Source organism: Sylvia atricapilla, chromosome 28 (assembly GCF_009819655.1).
Source record: "Sylvia atricapilla isolate bSylAtr1 chromosome 28, bSylAtr1.pri, whole genome shotgun sequence".
Classification (NCBI taxonomy): domain Eukaryota; kingdom Metazoa; phylum Chordata; class Aves; order Passeriformes; family Sylviidae; genus Sylvia; species Sylvia atricapilla.
The window spans coordinates 4,616,648-4,635,824 of NC_089167.1; the positions used below are offsets into that span (position 1 = coordinate 4,616,648).

The 19,177-nt window shown below is 46.4% G+C and overlaps 1 protein-coding gene across 1 annotated transcript; it reads left to right on the forward strand.

The window, feature by feature from the left end:
- Window positions 1–1,096: 1,096 nt before the first annotated feature.
- On the forward strand, window positions 1,097–17,330 carry LOC136372486 (serine/threonine-protein kinase PAK 3-like). Its single transcript, XM_066337083.1, has 13 exons — window positions 1,097–1,341; window positions 2,157–2,298; window positions 3,630–3,784; window positions 3,906–4,104; window positions 11,199–11,361; window positions 11,778–11,841; window positions 12,386–12,434; window positions 13,205–13,317; window positions 13,736–13,853; window positions 14,537–14,636; window positions 15,088–15,284; window positions 16,633–16,770; window positions 17,190–17,330. Exons 1-13 carry the CDS (start codon window positions 1,097–1,099, stop codon window positions 17,328–17,330), a joined length of 1,824 nt encoding a protein of 607 aa, XP_066193180.1.
- Window positions 17,331–19,177: the final 1,847 nt, after the last annotated feature.

The window sequence follows — 19,177 nt, forward strand, 5'->3', positions numbered from 1 at the left end:
TAATTCATTACATATTACTTAAACTGTAGAACCCATATAAAAATACAAAACTATCAGTATCCCTCTAAAGAATCCCAGACCAAGTACTAAAGAAAAAGAATTCTATAACCAGACAACTCAAGATATATTTAAATGTTTGTAAATACATAACCATACAATATACAGATGTAAATGTATAATTCATATTTCATATGACATAAAGCGAGACGTATACAAACATCAATATACCAGTATAAGAATCCTTACAACCCCATCAACTCTACAGCCGTACATCTGAACAAGTATGACAATAGAAATACAGATGTAAGCACATCAATATACATGCATCAAGAGAACAATATACATACATCTATACCTGTACAAATACCAGCCCACAGAGGTAAATAACCATCAACTCCTAACTCTCTCACTCCAGCTGTAACCACCTCTAGCCCCAGCTCCATCAGCAGGGATTGCAGCTGCCCAAGTGCCCAGGCTCTCCCTGGGTCTCTTCCTCCCATGCAGAGCAGCTCTCCTGGGCAGGGACAGCAGGTGGGACATGTGGGAAGCAAAGGGAACACTGAGTCAGGATCAGGACTCAAGTTTCCTTTGGCAGCACTTGCACTTGAGTCAGGGCAGGGAAAATCCCAGCGCCTCCCCAGCAGGGTGAGGAAGAAGTTTGTCCCAAGCCCACAGCCAAAGCCCAGGCCACCCTCAGCCCCACCTGCCCCACCGGCCCTGCGGCCTCAGCCGGGCTCTGGGCTGGCAGCAGCAGCTCCCTGGTCCCTGCTGGAGCTGGTGGCCTTCGGCTTCTCCCTGCTGCCTCCCGGCAGTCTGCGCCTGTCCTCAAGGTCTTCAGGGCAGCTGTGGTCAAAGTGGAGCCTCTGGAATTGGTTCCAAGGGCTGGCAGAGCTGCAGGCCCGGAGCCCTCTGTGCTCCCTGCTGGCCCCTCCATCCCCTCAGCCCCACCGTCCCCTGGGCAAAGCCCCGGCCCCCTTTGGTTTCTTCAGCCCCTCACAGTCCTCTCACCCCACTCCATCCCTTCTGACCCATCCCAGCCCCTTAGAGCCGCCACCCACCTCAGCCTGTGCCACTTCCCTGTCACCTCAGTGCCACCATGGCCCTCTGCTCCCCCACAGCCCTCAGTGCCCCCAGCAGCTCAAGGTCACCGTCCCTGCAGCGTCAGAGCCTCCTCAGCCCCCTCAGCCCCCTGTGTGTCCCTGTCCTTCAGCAGTTCTTTGGCCTTTTGGCCAGCAGGCATCTGAAGGCATTCCTGTTCCCGCTCTCCTTGTTTCTTGAGGTGTTCTTGCAGGTGAACACGGTGGCCCAGATGGATCTGGAAACAAGCTGTCTGTATCCGTTGTACATCTGGTCTCTCCCTTTCCTCACAGTCGATGACTCTTGGCTGACAGGGACAGGCTGGACTCTCTGACTGCTTTGTTCTCTTTGACTTGAGGTGGACCTGTTGACATCTCACCTGGCAGCCTGCACAGATTTCCAGCAAGTGACTGGGAGTGAGGAGCCCCAGGATTCCCCTGAGGCACAGAAACTGTCCCAAGCAGAAATGCTGCCGGCTGGGCATGTTCTGAAGATGGCAGAGGGAAAGAGGACTCTGTGGGAAGAGGTAGAATATTTGAACAAGGAGCTGCAAGTGTGTCTGCAGCCCCTGTGTTAACAAAATATCAGAAAATCGTATAGCAGTAGTTATGCTAAGGCTTCTTGGCTAGCATTAGGGCACTAGGCCTTGGGAAGGTAGCCTGGGAATGTGCTGGGTCTGTGGAAACAATAATCAAAGGGATTAGCAAAGCATGAAGAACATGCTGAAAGGGAAAACGGTCTTAAAGATAAAGTTTGAAATATTACTAGGAGGGGGTCTAGTGACGGGGAAAAGTAAATTTTGGTAATTAACCTATAGTTTTAAATAAGACAAGCATGTAGAATTTATTACTTTAGAAGTCTGTTACCTAGTAGATGAACGTCATTGCTTTGATCAAAGAATTTTTCTGTTTGTCACGTAGTATGATGAAGTAATCTTTGTAAAAAGGTATAAAAACCTGAGTCTTGATGAGGGTCTTTGGGAATCCTGATTTGGGACGCTAGTCCCCAGGACCCCGGGCCCCGAATAAAGCACGACATAAACTGACTCCTTGTTGGTTTGTGTTTTTCACTTCGTTCAGGCAACAGTTTTCTGGCGACCGCGGCAGGACTCCGAAGGCTGCTGGGGCGGTTCGCGAGCTGATCAACTCCACGCCGGCACCAGGTGATTTCTGGGGAGACATCAACCCGTGCCCGACCCCACACCTGACGGACGACTGTGAGGTAAGCCCGACAAGTGCTTTATTCCTCTGATAAAGGTGTCGCCCTATAAGACGGGAGAGTAATTCCTGCAGGGCTGGGTAAAAAAAAAAAGACGTCTGTGGTTGTGGTAAAAGCCTAGGCGCTGGCCGTAAGACACGGCAAGGAAGCTGTGCAGGACCAGCACTTGCCGCTTGTAGTGATGAGAAAAGGCAAGAATTGGTGGAATACGTGGAATAATCAAGTTGTGTGAGTGAGATAATAAAATTGTGAATGAGTGTTTGTTGATTAAGTGTGTCATGATGCCGTTTAAAAACTTCAAAGCATTGGCATCCGTAGGTATGGAGATCCCCGATGATTCTCCGCTTGGATGCTTGCTGAAAAATTGGAAAGTGGGTAATTTTGGGCAAGAACTGTGCAAAAAGAAATTAATGGACTATTGTAATTATGTTTGGCCACAATATGAGACTGGGGGAATGCAATGGCCCCGGAATGGTACTTTGAATTCTGATATTATTACTCCTTTGATGCACTTTTTGCGGAATAATGAGAAATGGGATGAGATACCGTATTTGGATTTGTTTTATTATTTGCAAGGAAAGCCGAAGTGGCAGAAAGAGTGTGGTTTGTTGGTGTTGAACGTTACTGTAGATGACAAATGTTTAGGTTGTAAAAGCAGGGAAAATTGTAAGTGCTGTTCTGTCACATTCAAAGAACCTGAGGAGGATGTTTCAATGCTGGTAGCACCCAGTGCTCCTCCTCTAGAATCTTCAGACAAGGGAGATTCAGAGGAAGAGGACGGTAGAGAGAAAATGAGGGAAAAGGAAAAGCCTAGAACTCCTTTATCGGAAAGGACCAGGAGAGGTCAGGTAGGAGGGAAAGGGGGCAGGATGGTACAACCCTCTTTGATGGATCCTTTGCAAGAAGTGGTAGGACCACAGGGGGACAGGATAATGGTAAAAGTGCCGTTTTCCCCGAATGATTTAATGATTTGGAAACAATCAGCTGGTTTGTATCGCGAGGACCCGGATCGGGTCGCACGAGTGGTAAAAATGGTTATAAAGACTCAAAACCCTGACTGGAATGATTTGCAGGTATTGTTAGATACAGTTATGGACTCCACTGAGAAAGAAATGGTATTTAGAGTAATGTCTGAAAAGGCTCGGGAAATGCTACGATTGCGAGTAGCGGATGGCACTTTAAATGATTTAGTGCCCAGGGAGGATCCGGAGTGGGATCCCAATTCGACTGGAGGATACCAGAGGTTGAAGGCTTACCAGGAATTATTGATTGAAGGGGTACGGGCGGGAATCCCGAAAACATTAAATTGGTCAAAGTTGTATTCGGTGTGGCAGGAAAAGAACGAGTCCCCATCGGCTTTCCTGGAACAGTTGAAAGAGGTTGCTAAGCGGTTTACTAATTTAGAAGTAGAGGAGGAATCAGGGAAGTTACAGCTGGCATTGATATTCATGGGACAGTCACAGGAGGATATAAGGAAGAAATTACAAAAGTTGGAAGGGGAAGAAACTCAGAATTTGGAGAAATTGCTGGAAGTGGCGTGGAAGGTGTATAATAATCGTGAAAAGGAAACTGCTAAAAGACAGCAAGCTAGCATGTTGGTTGTGTTGCAGCAAGCTGCTGAAGGAACTTTCCGAGGGAGAGGAAGAGGCCGCGGTAGGGGCAGAAGAGGAATGGGTATGGCGGCAAATGGTGGGAGAGGGGGATTTGGAATGGCAGGGCAGACTGGGGGACGATCGAGACTGGAATTTGACCAGTGTGCCCTATGCAAAAATCGAGGACATTGGAAGAATGAATGCCCCCTTAATGGAGGTATGGGAGATAACGGGGTGGTGTCCATGGGGAGTCCGGGCCAACTGAGTGACGGGAGTCCTTTCCAAAGAGGACCGCAAGGTGTCGCTCAAGCCTTTATGATGGGAAGCTATCAGAATCAAAGCTGACTAGACCGGGATTTAAAGGTGATTCTGGAAATAGAGGGGGAACCACTGGAATTTCGGGTAGATACGGGAGCCACATACTCAGCTACAAACACACAGGTCGGGCCATTAAGTGATTCTAAAATCCAAGTGGTTGGGGTAACAGGTCAAATAGAAGAACGATCATTTTTGCGACCTGTGGACATTAAATTTGGGGGGAAAGAATTTGACCACCAGTTTTTGTATATGCCCAATAGCCCTGAATCTTTATTAGGAAGGGACTTGCTGTCTGTGTTGCAAGCAAAAATAACATTTGAAAAAGGAAGGGCGAAATTAGAAATACCAGAAGAAAACATATCTAAACTGTTTTTGGTTAGGGAAGTGGAGTCAGTAGAAGTCCCCAAAGAAATAGAGTTGGCTGTGGTCCCCTGGGTATGGGAAACAGGTATTCCGGGAAAATCTAAGGCTGCACAATCAGTAGTAGTGGAATTAAAAGAAGGAGCCAGCCCGGTAAGAATAAAGCAATATCCTTTAAAAATGGAAGCAAAGAAAGGAGTGTCCCCGATGATATCCCAATTCCTGACCATAGGTATTTTGCAGGAATGTAAATCTGAGTTTAATACTCCCATTTTCCCAGTAAGAAAACCACATGGTAAGTATAGGTTAGTCCAGGATCTAAGGGTCATTAATAATATCACTAAGGACATTCATCCAGTGGTGGCTAATCCTTATACCTTGTTAATATCTGTGTCAGAAAAATTTCAGTGGTTCTCAGTAATTGATTTAAGGGACGCGTTCTTCTGCATCCCTTTGGCATTTCAAAGCAGGAAATATTTTACTTTCGAGTGGGAAGACACAGAGACAGGGAGGAAGAAACAACTCACTTGGTGTCGTCTGCCTCAAGGATTCAAATACTCACCTACAATATTTGGGAATCAAATGGCTCGAGAATTAGAAGAATGGAAGACAACACAGGTAAAGGAGTCACCTTTCTCATTTGTAATTTTGCAATATGTAGATGATATTTTTCTTGCTACTGCAGATAAAGAGATTTGTTTGAAGTTGACCATCGATCTGCTGAACATGCTAGGTCAGGCTGGATACCGGATGTCCAAAGAAAAAGCGCAAGTGGTAAGACCACAAGTTATCTACTTAGGATGTGAAATTTCTCAAGGAGTGTGTAAGTTGGGGGTCAATCGAATTCAGACTATCTGTGCTATCCCGACCCCACGAAATCATCAAGAATTGAGGTAATTCTTGGGAATGGTGGGGTGGTGCAGGTTATGGATCCCTGATTTTGGATTAAAGGCCAAACCTCTCTATGAGGCTGTGAAAAATCCCAAACTGAAATGGGGCAAGATTGAGGAAAAAGCATTCCAGGCCCTCAAACAGGCACTGAGAGAAGCTCTGGCACTGGGATTGCCTGACCTCAATAAAGATTTTCAACTCTATGTGACCGAGAGGCAGAAATTGGCATTGGGAGTGCTCACCCAAACATTGGGATCATGGAAACGCCCGGTAGGATACTTTTCCAAACAATTGGACTCAGTTAGTGCTGGATGGCCAGGATGCTTGAGAGCAGTGGCCACAATGGTACTATTGATACAAGAAGCCAGGAAATTAACTCTTGGAAAAAAAATGGAGGTATACGTTCCCCATATGGTGTTGACTGTTTTAGAACAAAAAGGGGGGCATTGGTTATCCTCAAGTCGGATGTTACAATACCAGGCATTGCTGAGAGAGCAGGATGATATTGAATTAAAATCGACTAATCATCTTAACCCAGCAGAATTCTTAAGAGCAGAAGAGGAAACTGGAAAACTGGCACATGACTGTGTGGAAGTCATTGAGCAAGTATATGCCAGCCGAAAGGACTTAAAAGATGAGCCCTTGGAGAATCCCGATTGGGAACTGTTCACGGACAGATCAAGCTTTGTGGAGAATGGAACCAGGTATGCTGGGTATGCGGTGGTCACCTTACAACAAGTGATAGAGGCCAAAGTTTTGCCTCCTGGGACCTCGGCCCAGAAGGCTGAAGTCTGGGCCCTAACACGTGCTCTCATATTAAGTCAAGGGAAGAGGGTAAACATATGGACAGATTCTAAATACGCCTTTGGGGTGGTACATGTACATGGTGCCCTTTGGAAAGAGAGGGGCCTGCTGAATTCCCAAGAATCATTAATTAAACACCGGGAAGAAGTAAAAGCTCTTTTAGAAGCTATCCATAAGCCACAGGCTGTTGCGGTGATGCATGTGAGAGGACACTGAAACGAGGAAGGGAAAGCATTCCAAGAGAACCAGTTGGCAGACCGGATGGCCAAGCAGGCAGCCCGAAAGGTATGGACTCAGTTGGTATTACTGCCCACACGAATCAATCCAGCCACACCGTTTATGGATCAACGACCCCTCTACTCGCCAGATGATGAAAAATTGGCAGCATTTGTTCAAGCTTGGAAAAATTAAGAGGCTGGTATGTAACTTCTACTGAACAGGTGGTACTGCCTCAGAGGATCATGGAAACAGTTTTGGAAATAGAACATAATAAATGCCATTGAAGAGCAGAGGCGCTGACAAAATTCTTGAAAAATGAGATAATCTCTAACCAGATGCTAACAATGGCTAAAAGGATCAATGCTATGTGCCCTTTGTGTATTAAGAACAATCTGGTGGTAAGAAAACAGGTGCAAATGGGTAAAATACAAATTGGACCACAGCCTGGAGACCATTGGCAAGTAGACTTTTCTGAGTTACCTAAAGCACAGGGGTATAAATATTTATTGGTTTATGTGTGTACCTTTTCGGGATGGCCAGAAGCTTTCCCTTGCAGAACAAATCAGGCTAAAGAAGTAGTTAAAACGTTATTGAGAGAAATAATCCCTAGATTTGGGGTGCCATTAGGGCTATCATCGGACAGGGGTCCTCATTTTGTGGCAGGAATTGTGCAGGAGATAGCTAGGATGTTGGGAATCATGTGGAACTTACATACTCCGTGGAGACCTCAATCGAGTGGACAGGTAGAGAGGATGAATCAGACACTAAAAGGGCAGATCAAGAAAATATGCCAGGAAGCCAAAATCCAGTGGCCACAAGCTTTACCACTGGCCCTACTAAGAATAAGAATCAAACCAAGGGAGAAAGTTGGTGTAAGCCCATACGAAATTCTGTATGGCAAACCTTACCATGCATCCACCTATCAGGGAAACCCTCATTTGGTAAGAAATCAAGTGTTGATGAACTATGTGCTGTCACTAAACAAAACTCTTACAGCCATCCGAGGAACTCTGCAGTGGAACCGCCCATTGCCGTTGGAAAATCCTGTTCACGACATTGTTCCCGGAGATCAGGTGTATGTGAAGAATTGGAACGCTGAGCCATTAAAAGAAACATGGGACGGTCCTCACCAGGTGATAATGACAACTTACACCACAGTGAAGGTCGAAGGGATCGACAGTTGGATACACTATACCCGCGTAAAGAAGGCCCCGTCGAAATGGGAGGTGCAACCGCTATCTGCTACCCGAATGGTGTTCAGAGCAAAGCACTGATAACTGTGTTTTTATATATTGCATATCTGTCAAATGCTTTTGTGGTAGTGGATGTTCCTGAGCCTTTAGTAGTAATACCTGAAAATGCTACTCTGAAATTAACGTGTCTGTTTTCTGACAATCAGGGAGCTGGATTCACTGACATAATTGCCGGATGGAGACGATCAGGAAAAGTAATAAAGGACGGAGTCACAAAATTTTGGGACGAGAATCAGCAAAGAGGAAATACTACCCTTCAAATACCTGGCATTCAGAGACATCAAGGTGGTCAATTTGCTTGTATCGTTTGGATAAGAAACAGTTTTGCATATGGGGATTTTGAAGTAAAGGTTTTGGCTGAGGATGAGGCAGCGGTCGGAGATTACCCAATATCAGTAATACCCGTAAGTACCCGAGTAGATATATGGGATGGCCCTCCGTTGCGGATAAGCTGTATGTTCAGGTTAGAAAAGATTTGTAGGTGGAAGATACAGGTCAAATGGTGGAAACGGAATCAAGAACAAGGATGGGAAAGTCAAACAAAAGAGACAAGCTGGTGGTTGGAAGGAATGACAGGAAAGGGATGGTTGAATATCACTAATCCTCGAATAGGGGAGACAGAAGAACAATATTTGTGTGTAGTGTCCTGTGGGACTAATGGAAATTATGGGTTAAGGAAAGTGAAAGCCAGACCACATACAAATGTAGGGATACGCCCTCAACATAGTGTCTACAAAGCTGTCAGAGGGAGAGATGTCATTCTCAGCTGTAACTTGGAATCGAGAAGAAAGTTTTCGGATTACGGATGGTGGTTCAAGAGAAATTTGGTTTCTGGGGAAAAAATACAAACTACAGGAAAGACCGGAGTTGTTGACTCTGACTATCAAAGATGTGCGGGGGGGGTAGATGAAGGAAATTACATTTGTTGGATAGCCCATGATGAATGGTGGGGGATGGAGACAATAACCGTGTCTATCTGGGAGACGGAGACAAAAGTGACTAGACAAACACCAGAAATTGACCATTTAGTCAGAAGTGCTGATCAAGAAAATTTGGTGGTAAGACTCATAAAGAATTTTGGTCAAATTCAGAATGTAACAACCATTACGACTTGTCTACCTTTACCACACGCTGCTGGAGATCCTATACCATGGGGAGTAATCCCTGTGACGAATATGCCAACCATGGCAAAGAACGGGATCCGGGAATGTAGGAATGAATTACACAATCGAACTAAAACAGTAGAACGGCTGATGGTGGTTCGGAAACAGTGGTCAACTCCAGGACAACGTGCAGATTGTAAAGCACTTCCAAATTCGATTTTTACAAAGATAGGTAGATTTAAGGACGTGGGATGGTGTGAATATGATGAGATCCGGAAAACTGATCAATCTATTGTAGAGCATTATTATGAGATGGTATGTCAAGAAAATAAAGTTCAGTGGGAAAATTGGCAGGCCATTTGGGGACCAAGCTTACTGGAGACATATAGTTACTTAGGGGACATAGGATGGTGTATAGAATGGAAAGGTTTGAAAAATCAAACTCATGGGAGGGTCATAAGGGGAGACTCGGCTCATCAGAAAGGGAAGGAGCAATTAGGGAATTGGAACTGCACACAAGTGTTTACATGTGATAGTCCAGAAAACCAAATCGGGTTAGTACCGGTGTTAATATTATTGAAATGGGGATGTGAATGTCAAGGATATAGCCATACTATTAAAGGAACCTTAAAAGGGACAAATCAATTGGATTGCAAAAATACAATGGTTAGGAGCCCAGGGAATTTAGTTTGGATTATGGGACACGGACAATGGACTACTCACATGCCCATAGATGGTCCTGTCATTCAGATAACCTTAGGGGTACCTACTTTATGACCATTTTGGAAACAGTCAAAATTAAGAAGTGAGGAAATGAAAAGACGGACCCGACGAAAAACCGGAGATGAGTTAGGTCCTGAGGATGAGTGGCATGAACCATCAGGAGGAGTAAAATTCGGGTGGGTATTGGAATCTTTGTTTGCCCAAATTTCAACTTATCGTAATAGGGAAATGTTATATAAGTTAATGGGACAAACCAAAAGACTAGCTGCAGTCACAAAAAAAGGATTCAAAGATGTTAATTTGCAGTTACAGGCAACCACGAGGATGACAGTACAGAATCGTATGGCATTGGATATGATATTACTCAAGGAACATGGGGTGTGTGGGTATTTGAAGGGTAAAGATGACCATTGCTGTATACACATCCCAAATGTGACTACCGAAGTAGAGAGGGATATTAGCCAATTAGACCAAATTTAATCAAAAGTCCAGGAGGTAGAGAAGGAGGCAGAACATAATTGGGTTGGAGCTTTATTTAGCTCATTTAGAATCCAGATCTCTGGTTGGATCTCTTCAGTGATACAATATATGATCATGATTGTAATAATCATTATTGTAGTAGTAATCTCATACAGGTGCCTTCTGGGAATGATTATCTGGGAAGGAATTCATACCCGGAAGATCATGAAAGCAGTAACCCGAAGTGAAGTAATGGCTCCAACTTCTAGAAGAACTGCTCCCCCGCCGTATGTTGAAACCACAACTTGAAGAATTGAGCATCCTTGCAAAGAAGATTTTTGAAGAATGCTCAAAAGGGGGGAATTGTTAACAAAATATCAGAAAATCGTATAGCAGTAGTTATGCTAAGGCTTCTTGGCTAGCATTAGGGCACTAGGCCTTGGGAAGGTAGCCTGGGAATGTGCTGGGTCTGTGGAAACAATAATCAAAGGGATTAGCAAAGCATGAAGAACATGCTGAAAGGGAAAACCGTCTTAAAGATAAAGTTTGAAATATTACTAGGAGGGGGTCTAGTGACGGGGAAAAGTAAATTTTGGTAATTAACCTATAGTTTTAAATAAGACAAGCATGTAGAATTTATTACTTTAGAAGTCTGTTACCTAGTAGATGAACATCATTGCTTTGATCAAAGAATTTTTCTGTTTGTCACGTAGTATGATGAAGTAATCTTTGTAAAAAGGTATAAAAACCTGAGTCTTGATGAGGGTCTTTGGGAATCCTGATTTGGGACGCTAGTCCCCAGGACCCCGGGCCCCGAATAAAGCACATAAGACATAAACTGACTCCTTGTTGGTTTGTGTTTTTCACTTCGCTCGGGCAACACCTGGAGGGGGAAAAAAGAGTCCTTGGGAGAAAGAGGAATGGTCATTTTGGCAGTCACCCTTCAGAAAAGCCATGCAAATGAATTTTGGAGAAAACGGAAAATTAATCTGGCCATGAACTTGAGTAAAACCAGCCTTTGGGCTTGACCCATCCAGTTGGAGAAGTGACCATCAGAACAAACCCATGGCAGAGCCCTGCATGTGGCTGACAGCACCTTCCTAAGGCCTTGCATTTGAAAGAGGATCTGGGGCTAATCTCTGCCAGCCACTTTTCTGACACCAACTCCTTTGTTGTGTCAGAATTCCACAGGCTCTTCTGTTGAACCTGCAGCAGCAGTGTCACCTAAAGGAGCCTTTGCTGGTCCAGCTAAGAAGTGGAGCCCGGGCAGTTTGTTCAGCTCCAGCCCTGACACAGCTGCTGCCCAGCAACAGAAGATGGAGGACAACTCCCTGGAGCTCCTGAGTACGTCTTGTGTCTTTCTTCTCTGAGGGACAGTGTATTGTGTGCACGTGTCAGCAGAGCTGGACCAAATGATGCTGAAGGCCCCCTTGGGATTGGTTATAGCATGAGCTGCTTTGCTTTACAAAGGGAAAGGCATTCTTTTGGCAAACTGCTGCAAGGCAGAGAAGATGCCCTCCTCTCCCGGGAATGCATCTCCCTGTGCTTTGTTTTCTGTCAAGAGATTTCTTCACAGGACTGTAGAAAATCAGTGTCTGTGATGGCCATTTGTACTGCAGAGCTGCCTGCCTTGTTGCGGTCATTGTTGTTGTTGTTACCCAGCTGACCACAAAGGACTCAGAGCCCCAGACTGGGGTTGTATCTCTTGGAGGGTGGGGCCTCTGCTTTCAAGGGAGCATCTTGCATTTTGTTTCCCTCAGGGAAAATGGCGAGCATGGAAAATCCCCTGAGGAAATACACTGAACTGGAAAATCTTGGCAGAGGGTGAGTCCAACCACAGTTACTTCTACATAATCATGGGGCAGGTGATTTGCTGCTGGAACATCTATCAAGTCAGGCAAGCTGCAAACATATTCAGATGCTGGTGTTAGTCTGCCCCATCTCTCAGAACTGGCCAGCATTTGTAAGCGTAGTCAGAAGGCACTGTCAAAGACACTTCCATTTCATTACCAGACACAGCCACCCACCCCCTAGCATAGCAGTGAGATAACACTTCTCAGGAACAATTCTTCCTAAGAGTTGGCTGAAGTAAATAGTCTATGGTCAGGATAAAACCTCCTAGTTTAGAAACTGAATTCCAAGATGAAAGAATCACCTGGCCTTTTGAGCTGAGGCACTAAACCCCAGTGCTTCAGGAACAGGCCCAGTGCCCATGCACTGGACAGGAAAACACATCATCTCCTTTCAGGCAGACCCCTCCTGCATGCTGCAGGTTGGAGGCATTTCCAGCAGGCATCTCCTGTCTGGGCTGGTTTTCACTCCAAGATCAAAATGACTTCTCCTTTCTTTGCTGTTGTTTTGTTTCTAGGGGTTTTGGAGCCGTTTGCAGAGCAGTCAACACTGCCACAGGACGAGAGGTAAATGCCAACAGCCCCCGCAGATTCTGCTGCTCTCCAGGGCTTTCCTCTCTTGTGTCAGGTGGGGCTGGAGCTGTGGGCAGAGCTTTGCTGCAAAGGCACAAGAAGCACAGCCTGGTGCCAGCCTGCCAACTGCATGTGGGACACTCTTTGTCCTGCTCAGCTGCCAGAAGGAAGGCAAGGAGGGCAGCGGTTCCTTTCCGAGAAGAACGCTCTCCCTGGCTCTCAATTGCTCCAACAAAGGTGGTGCCTTAGAGCGTCTCACTGCTCTTGCGGGCTACAACTTCAGAGTCCAAAATTCTCATTTCTGGCTGCCAGCAAATACATCTGAATGTTCCTGGCAGTTCTTTAGCCACGTGCTGTGCTGCACTTGGGAACTGCATGTAGGGAGAGATCTGCAAGGTGTCCCTAAAAGCCGCAAGCCCTGCTTATAGCCCAGGATGTATCCACAGAGTACCAAGGCACGCATTACTTCTTCTGAAGTACAGAGAGAGAAACAGAGAGTGTGCACACAGCTTTGTGGGTGATAGCTGAGACACCGTTGCTAACAAGTGGACAAGGCAAAACGTCAGTGGCCTGGTGTCCTGTAATTGGCCCCCAAAGGAGCAGAGAAATGGCCTGTTGGAATGTCAGTTCCTAATGACTTCCTTGTCTAATCACAAGGCACTTTGGCACGGCTCACCTGTGTCATTGCAAAATCACTTGTCCCATGTGTGTTGTGGTGTCATGCCACCAACTTCTAAAGTTACTGATTTTCAATGTCGTTCTAGGTGGCCATCAAGAAAATCAATCTTCAAGGGCTGAGGAGGAAGCAATTAACCATTAATGAAATCACAGTCCTGAAGAGGAATAGGAGCCCCCACATTGTGAATTATTTAGACAGGTGAGTGGTCACAGTCTCATCTCATGAAGGTTTGCTTACATACTAAAAGCATGCAAGGTTAAAAACCCACTTTGGCCACTGGCAGAAAAGAGAGGTGGTAATTATTATTTCTCTACTCATCTCTGATGGATGGGAAGAGAGTGTATTTTGTCTCCATGGGTCTTCCCTGGCTTTCAAAGACCTAGTTGGAAAATTGTCTGCATTTTTGCCGGCTGGCCATCAGAGGCATCTCCTTTATCACAGACGTGCCATTCTCCTTGAGACTGCACAGACTGCAAACAATGCACAGCCTGGAGGGAATGGCTATTCCTTGAATTCTATCCTTGTCACAAAGGGACCACAAAGGATAGAAACAAGGATCAAGCAAAGAAACCAATGTATGCATGTTCACCTGCATGGCCTTGTTTCCTTCTTTCAGCTACATTGTGCGTGAGGAACTCTGGCTGGTGATGGAGTACATGGATGGAGGCACTCTGTACAACGTCATCAATGAGACTGACATGTCCGAAGATGAGATTGCCGTTGTCAGTCGGGAGGTCAGTCAGGGATCCCAGCTGTGCTTCTGAGGGCTTGGGCAGGATTGTCTGGGAAAGAGGCTCAGAACAAGTGCAATTCCATGTGCCAGGCTTTGTTTCTGTGTCGCTGGTATACTATGGGCAAGCAGGAGCATCTCAAGTGTACTGTCTGCCACGGCCCCTGCACTCACTGGACTCTGATCTTGTCCTCTTATCTCCTACTGTTGCATTCTCATTCTGTCTCTTGCATTTGCTGTTCTCCATCTTGCCTCTCTAAACTTTGGCCTGTCTGCACTGCATTCCTTGCCTGTAAAAGCAAAGGTGGTGGTGGCAGCATTTGAAAGGAACAGCAAAGAAAAGAGAGACTCATTTCTCTCAGTCCTCAGCTGAAAAGGTTGGCAGTAGAGCCAAAATGCTCTTTACCTCTGAGCACATCCACTGCAGCAGCAGTCATTCCAGCTGGTTTGCAGGGGAAAGTCTACACCAGCAGTTCCTGGTGCTCCTTGAAAAGCTGACGTGCCTTTCTTTACAAAGCTGCTGCTCTGCTAGTGTTGGAGCAGCAAGCTCTTCCCCTCAATAGCACTGTGCTCTGCCATTACTCCCCATTCCCCTGGAGAGGGGGAATCTTTGAGACCTGTTTCTTTTCTTGTGTGATGAAGTCACATCCCTGATTTTTGCCCCCCTGTTTCTGGTTTCCCTTTCAGTGTCTGAAAGGACTGGATTTTCTCCACTCCAACCATGTGATGCACCGAGATGTGAAGAGCCTCAACATCCTTCTCAGAACTGATGGCTCTGTCAAGCTAGGTCAGTATATTCTTTGTCAGGTGCAGCATTCCAGGGATATGGGGGGTGTGGGGCTGCTTTTGAGTGACTGGCAGTCCCCCAAAATGGGGTTGGTGGCAGTGCAGGGAGCCCTGCTGTGAGCTGACCACACGGTTGCAACGTGCACAGACCTATTGCAAGGAACAAGGAGTCCAGAGTGGCACTGCTCTGTGTGTGTCCCTTCCAGAGGGAGGGAGCTACAAGTCTAAAGCTTCAGGGGAACACAAGGCACTGTTGGAGGCAATGTAAAACATGTGGGGATTTTGGAAGTAGCCAATGCCATATTTACTTGGCTAAAGTCCTGAGGGAACAGAGCAGGGACAGTTGCAAGAGATTCAACAGCACATTCTCAAACTTCTACTGGGCAATTCTTTGGCTTGCTTTCCTAATTGCACAGCATTCCAATCAAAACAGTCTTTTGCTTTCTCCCCAGCCGATTTTGGCCTCTCTGCTCAACTGACCCCTGAGCAGAGTAGACAGAGCTCGGTGATCGGGAGTTACTGGTGGAGAGCCCCTGAAGTGGTGAACGGTCAACCATATGGCCCCAAAGTGGACATATGGTCCTTTGGAATTGTGGCCATCGAAATGGTGGAAGGAGAACCTCCTTATTACAATGAAAATCCTGCCTCGGTAAGGTGCAAATACTCTCTGATCCCTCCGTCTTTCTTCCCTGTCCCACGTTCTGTGTGCCATTGCACAAAATCCCATTGCCATCTGCTGGAACTACTTCCCCCACGGTCCCTTTCTGAAAATGTCCCTGCAGCACATCAGCATCTGCTGGACTTCTGCTTGCATCCGTGGGGGAACTCAAGCCTTACCCCACTCACACAATCTCCCTTTCTCAGGCAACATTTGGCTTTAGCTTAGAAGTCCTTCCAGCTCTTTTGGCTGTGTAGATGGCCCTACCAACAGGAAACAAGCATCTTAGAACTGGTATTATCTTTCCTGAAATGAAGGAAAGAAACCCAAACCCAACAAAGTTTTTAAAACAGTAGTTTGGAGAGAAGAAGTGCACCCCCATTCTTCTCACAGGGAAACTTGCCTGAAACCTGGACAAGAGGTTGTGAAGACCACAGAGACTCTCGTGCTTCTTGTGCAGTGGCGCTGAAACACTTAGTGACCATCTTTCTTTCCTAACCCAAACCAACTTCTCCATGTCACCCAGCTGAAGCCTGGTGATGCGGAGAGCCTGCCCAAGCCACCCCTTTGCTTCCTTGCCCTGCCTAGGATGGGCATACCATTAATGCATTGACTTGAGGATCCAAATGAGCAGAGGGCTACCATAGGGATGGCATTTCTTCCTCTTCTGATTTGAGCACCAGCATTTCCCTCTTGCTGTGTAAGGGAAGCTGAAATTTGCAGTCTGCTGAGAGACAGAGGTGCGGGTGTTTCCTGTGTGGCCAAACAGGCATTTTCCTCCCAAGACATTTCTGCGTGCATCTTCAGGTGTCTGTGTTGAAGATGAGATTCCAAACATTTGTTTCCTTACCTGAGGAATAACTGAGAGATTTCATTTTTTTACTTTCAACTACCATTATTTTCAAGAACCAAGCAAAAAGCTTGGTGACTTTGGTTTGATGGCAGTTGTGCTTAAGGGACCAACAAGCACTGCAGAGATGCTTTTCATGTAATAATGCTAGGAAATAGTAGAGTGACTTAGTAGAGCAAAGTCCTCCTTCCAAAGAGCCTGTCAAGCTGGTCAGGTGAATTCTCAGAGAAGGAAATGTGCTTTTGCTGATGTAGTTTCCACTAACAAGGTCAGTCAACGAAATCAGCTGCCAAGGCAAGATCTGCTGCATGTTGGAAAAGCTGTGGCTGCATCGGGCTTTGGGGTTTTGTTGGTCCAGGAAAGTCATCTCTGCCTCTGTGCTACAGCAGAAAGGGCCACTGCAGAGTGCAGCTGAAACAGTGGGATGTGGGAGAGCAGTTCCAGACGTGACAGAAGCAGCTGAGAGACTGGTGTTTCCTTTCTCTCCAGGCTCAGATCCTGATAGCCACAAATGGGACCCCAGAGCTGCAGCAGCCCAAGCTCCTCTCCCCTTTGCTGCGTGACTTCCTGAGCTGCTGCCTGCAGACAGACGAGGCGCGGCGCTGGTCTGCCAAGAAGCGGCTGCGGGTAAAATGCCCAGGGGCTACAGGGGAAACAGTGTCCCAGGGATGGGCTCCTCCTGCACTGCAGTGCAAGGCATCAGATGAGCCCTCCTCCTGCTCACCTCTACTCTTGGTCCTGTTCAAATGAAAACAGTCAGGAATCCTGGGCTGGGCTGGGCTGTCAGGGACCTGTAAAGGTCATCTGGCCCAAGTGCAATGAGCAGAGACATCTTGAAAGAGATCAAGATGCTCAGACCTGAAGTATTTCTGGGCCTGGGGCACTTAGCAGCTCTTGCAGCAAGCTGTGCCACTGTTACTCCACTGTTGCTCCTTACACCTACTCTGACTCATGTCCCTTTTCATTTAAAAAATATTCCCCTGCCTTTGAGGCTCTTAGCTTAGAAAGTAATGATTCCTTGGTTTTTTTTTTTTCTCTTTGTACAGCATCCATTTGTAAAATTGGCCAAGCCTGCATCCAGTCTTGTGCCACTCATTGTGAAAGTGAAGAAGTGGAAGGAGGTGACAAGAATGGAAGAGTCATCCTTAAACCGTTTTCGTCATCACCAGCGTAGAGGAGGATTGTAGAGTAGGGTTATAGCTAGGATTGCAGCATAGGATTGTAGCATAGGATTGTAGCTAGGAGTACAGGCAAGGATTATAGGGTAAGATTTTAAATAAAGAAATTTTCTGAAACCTCAACTCCTTTCAAAGATTCCCCTCCTTCTGAGCCTGTGAGAAAGCTCAACATTTCCTTGTGAACTGTCATTTTTTTCTACAGAGGTGGAAAGTGACATTGTTGGCTTCTTTGGTATGGTTTCAAAGGGGAGAATGCCCTTCTACAGTCATCCTCTACAGACTACAGTGTCTTTGGCATATGGCCCACTGGCTGGGTTTTACCCAGCTGTGACACTTGTGTTTGAGGCAGAAAGGGCAGTGGCATTTGCAGGCAGAACCAGATTTGGAAGAGAGCAGAAGGGTTTCAGTAGACCATTTGTGTTTTCATTCTGAATTGCTGACGGGAAGACACAATGTAGCTTCAGTCAGCAAAAACATTTTCAAGGTGCAGTGTGGAAATGCTTGTGAGCAATTCCCAGAGAAGGAAGGTGTTGAGAAAATGTTGAGCTGTAACAAATCATGAATTGCATTGGCATTAACAGACAGTGTTGGGCCCTCTATTCCCCCAGCACAGTTCCTGATGTGTGCAAGTGGCTACCTTAGCCCTGAGAACAGAGTAGTCCTCCTAAGAAGGTAGCTGGAATGCATTCAAGGGGAAGAAAGTGGTTGCAGGAGGCTCTTGAGCATCAGAGAATTGGAGGAATGGGATGTTCCCCAAAAGACCACCAGAGACCCTCTAGAGAGCCCTACTCTCCTGTCAGTAACTTCTGAGAAGTGTTTTAATTTTGTTAACTTCTTTGAGGGAATGTTTAGCCTGTGAGTTTCAGTAGGTCTTATTTCCATGGTTACAAATTAGTAGGTGAGATTTCTGAGGGAGCAGGTGTTAGAAAAGTGATTCCCCACCTACCCAGCACTGAAATAAAGTCATGCCCCTCTTCTCACACTGAGCTGGCACCAGGGATCCAGGCACCAGGCCCTGCTTGGTAGCTTTTGTTTTAGTCACTTGTACTGACAGGTGAAAATGAAACCTTTTCCAGCTGTTTCCCTCAGGTTTCCCTTTTTGGGGGCCAAAGCTCTGTGCTGCAGTTGGCCCGGGTGTGTGCAGAGCAGTGCAGCCTCCGCAAAGCCCTTGGTTTCCCCACAAGTCATCATGGTTTGTGTCCAGGTGTGCCCAGCTGTGGCAGGAGAAAGAGCCCGCGGTGCAGTGGGCGCCGTGCCCTGTCCAGCCAGGGCTCTCTGGCACAGAGGAGCAGCAGCCCCAGCACCTTTCCACCCACTCCTGCCTTGGCCAATCCTGGGACACAGGAGCCTCTGGAAATCAGCACCACCTGGTGCTTTCTCAGCTTGGAGCAGCTCCTGCTGCTGGGCACATCCTGCACTTGTACTGCTTCCACACAGGAATCCAGGCAGAGGGGAGATGGACAGACAGAGAAGCCCTGGCCTTGTGCAATAAATGGGCAAATGCACGGGGGAATGTGTCAGGAATTATTTCAGCTGTTATGCCAATACTGCCGTCTCTTTTTTTCTCTCTTCACATTTCCTGTTCTTTTCCCTCTCACATTTCTACCCCATCCCCCTCTCTAGTCTCACAGTCTTCCTCTCATGTTTGCCTCCCAATTTTTACTCATTTTCCCCACCCTTTTCAGCTCCTTATCCTCACACATTACCTCTCACATTTCCCCACCTTCCCACTGTTTCTTGTTTCTTTTTTCTTCCCTCATGAAGTTTCTCACAATTTTTCCTTCACTTATCCTGCCCTTTTCTCTCTTCATGCTTTTCTCCTTTCCTCAGTCATTTTTCTCCAAGTTGTCTCCTCA

Coding starts and splice junctions, on each gene's coding strand:
- LOC136372486 (XM_066337083.1), top strand. CDS start 1,097: ATGGCCCTCTGCTCCCCCACAGCCCTCAGTGCCCCCAGCAGCTCAAGG. Junction 1,342..2,156: donor ACAAGCTGTCTGTATCCGTT/GTACATCTGGTC, acceptor CACTTCGTTCAG/GCAACAGTTTTCTGGCGACC. Junction 2,299..3,629: donor ACCTGACGGACGACTGTGAG/GTAAGCCCGACA, acceptor TCGGTGTGGCAG/GAAAAGAACGAGTCCCCATC.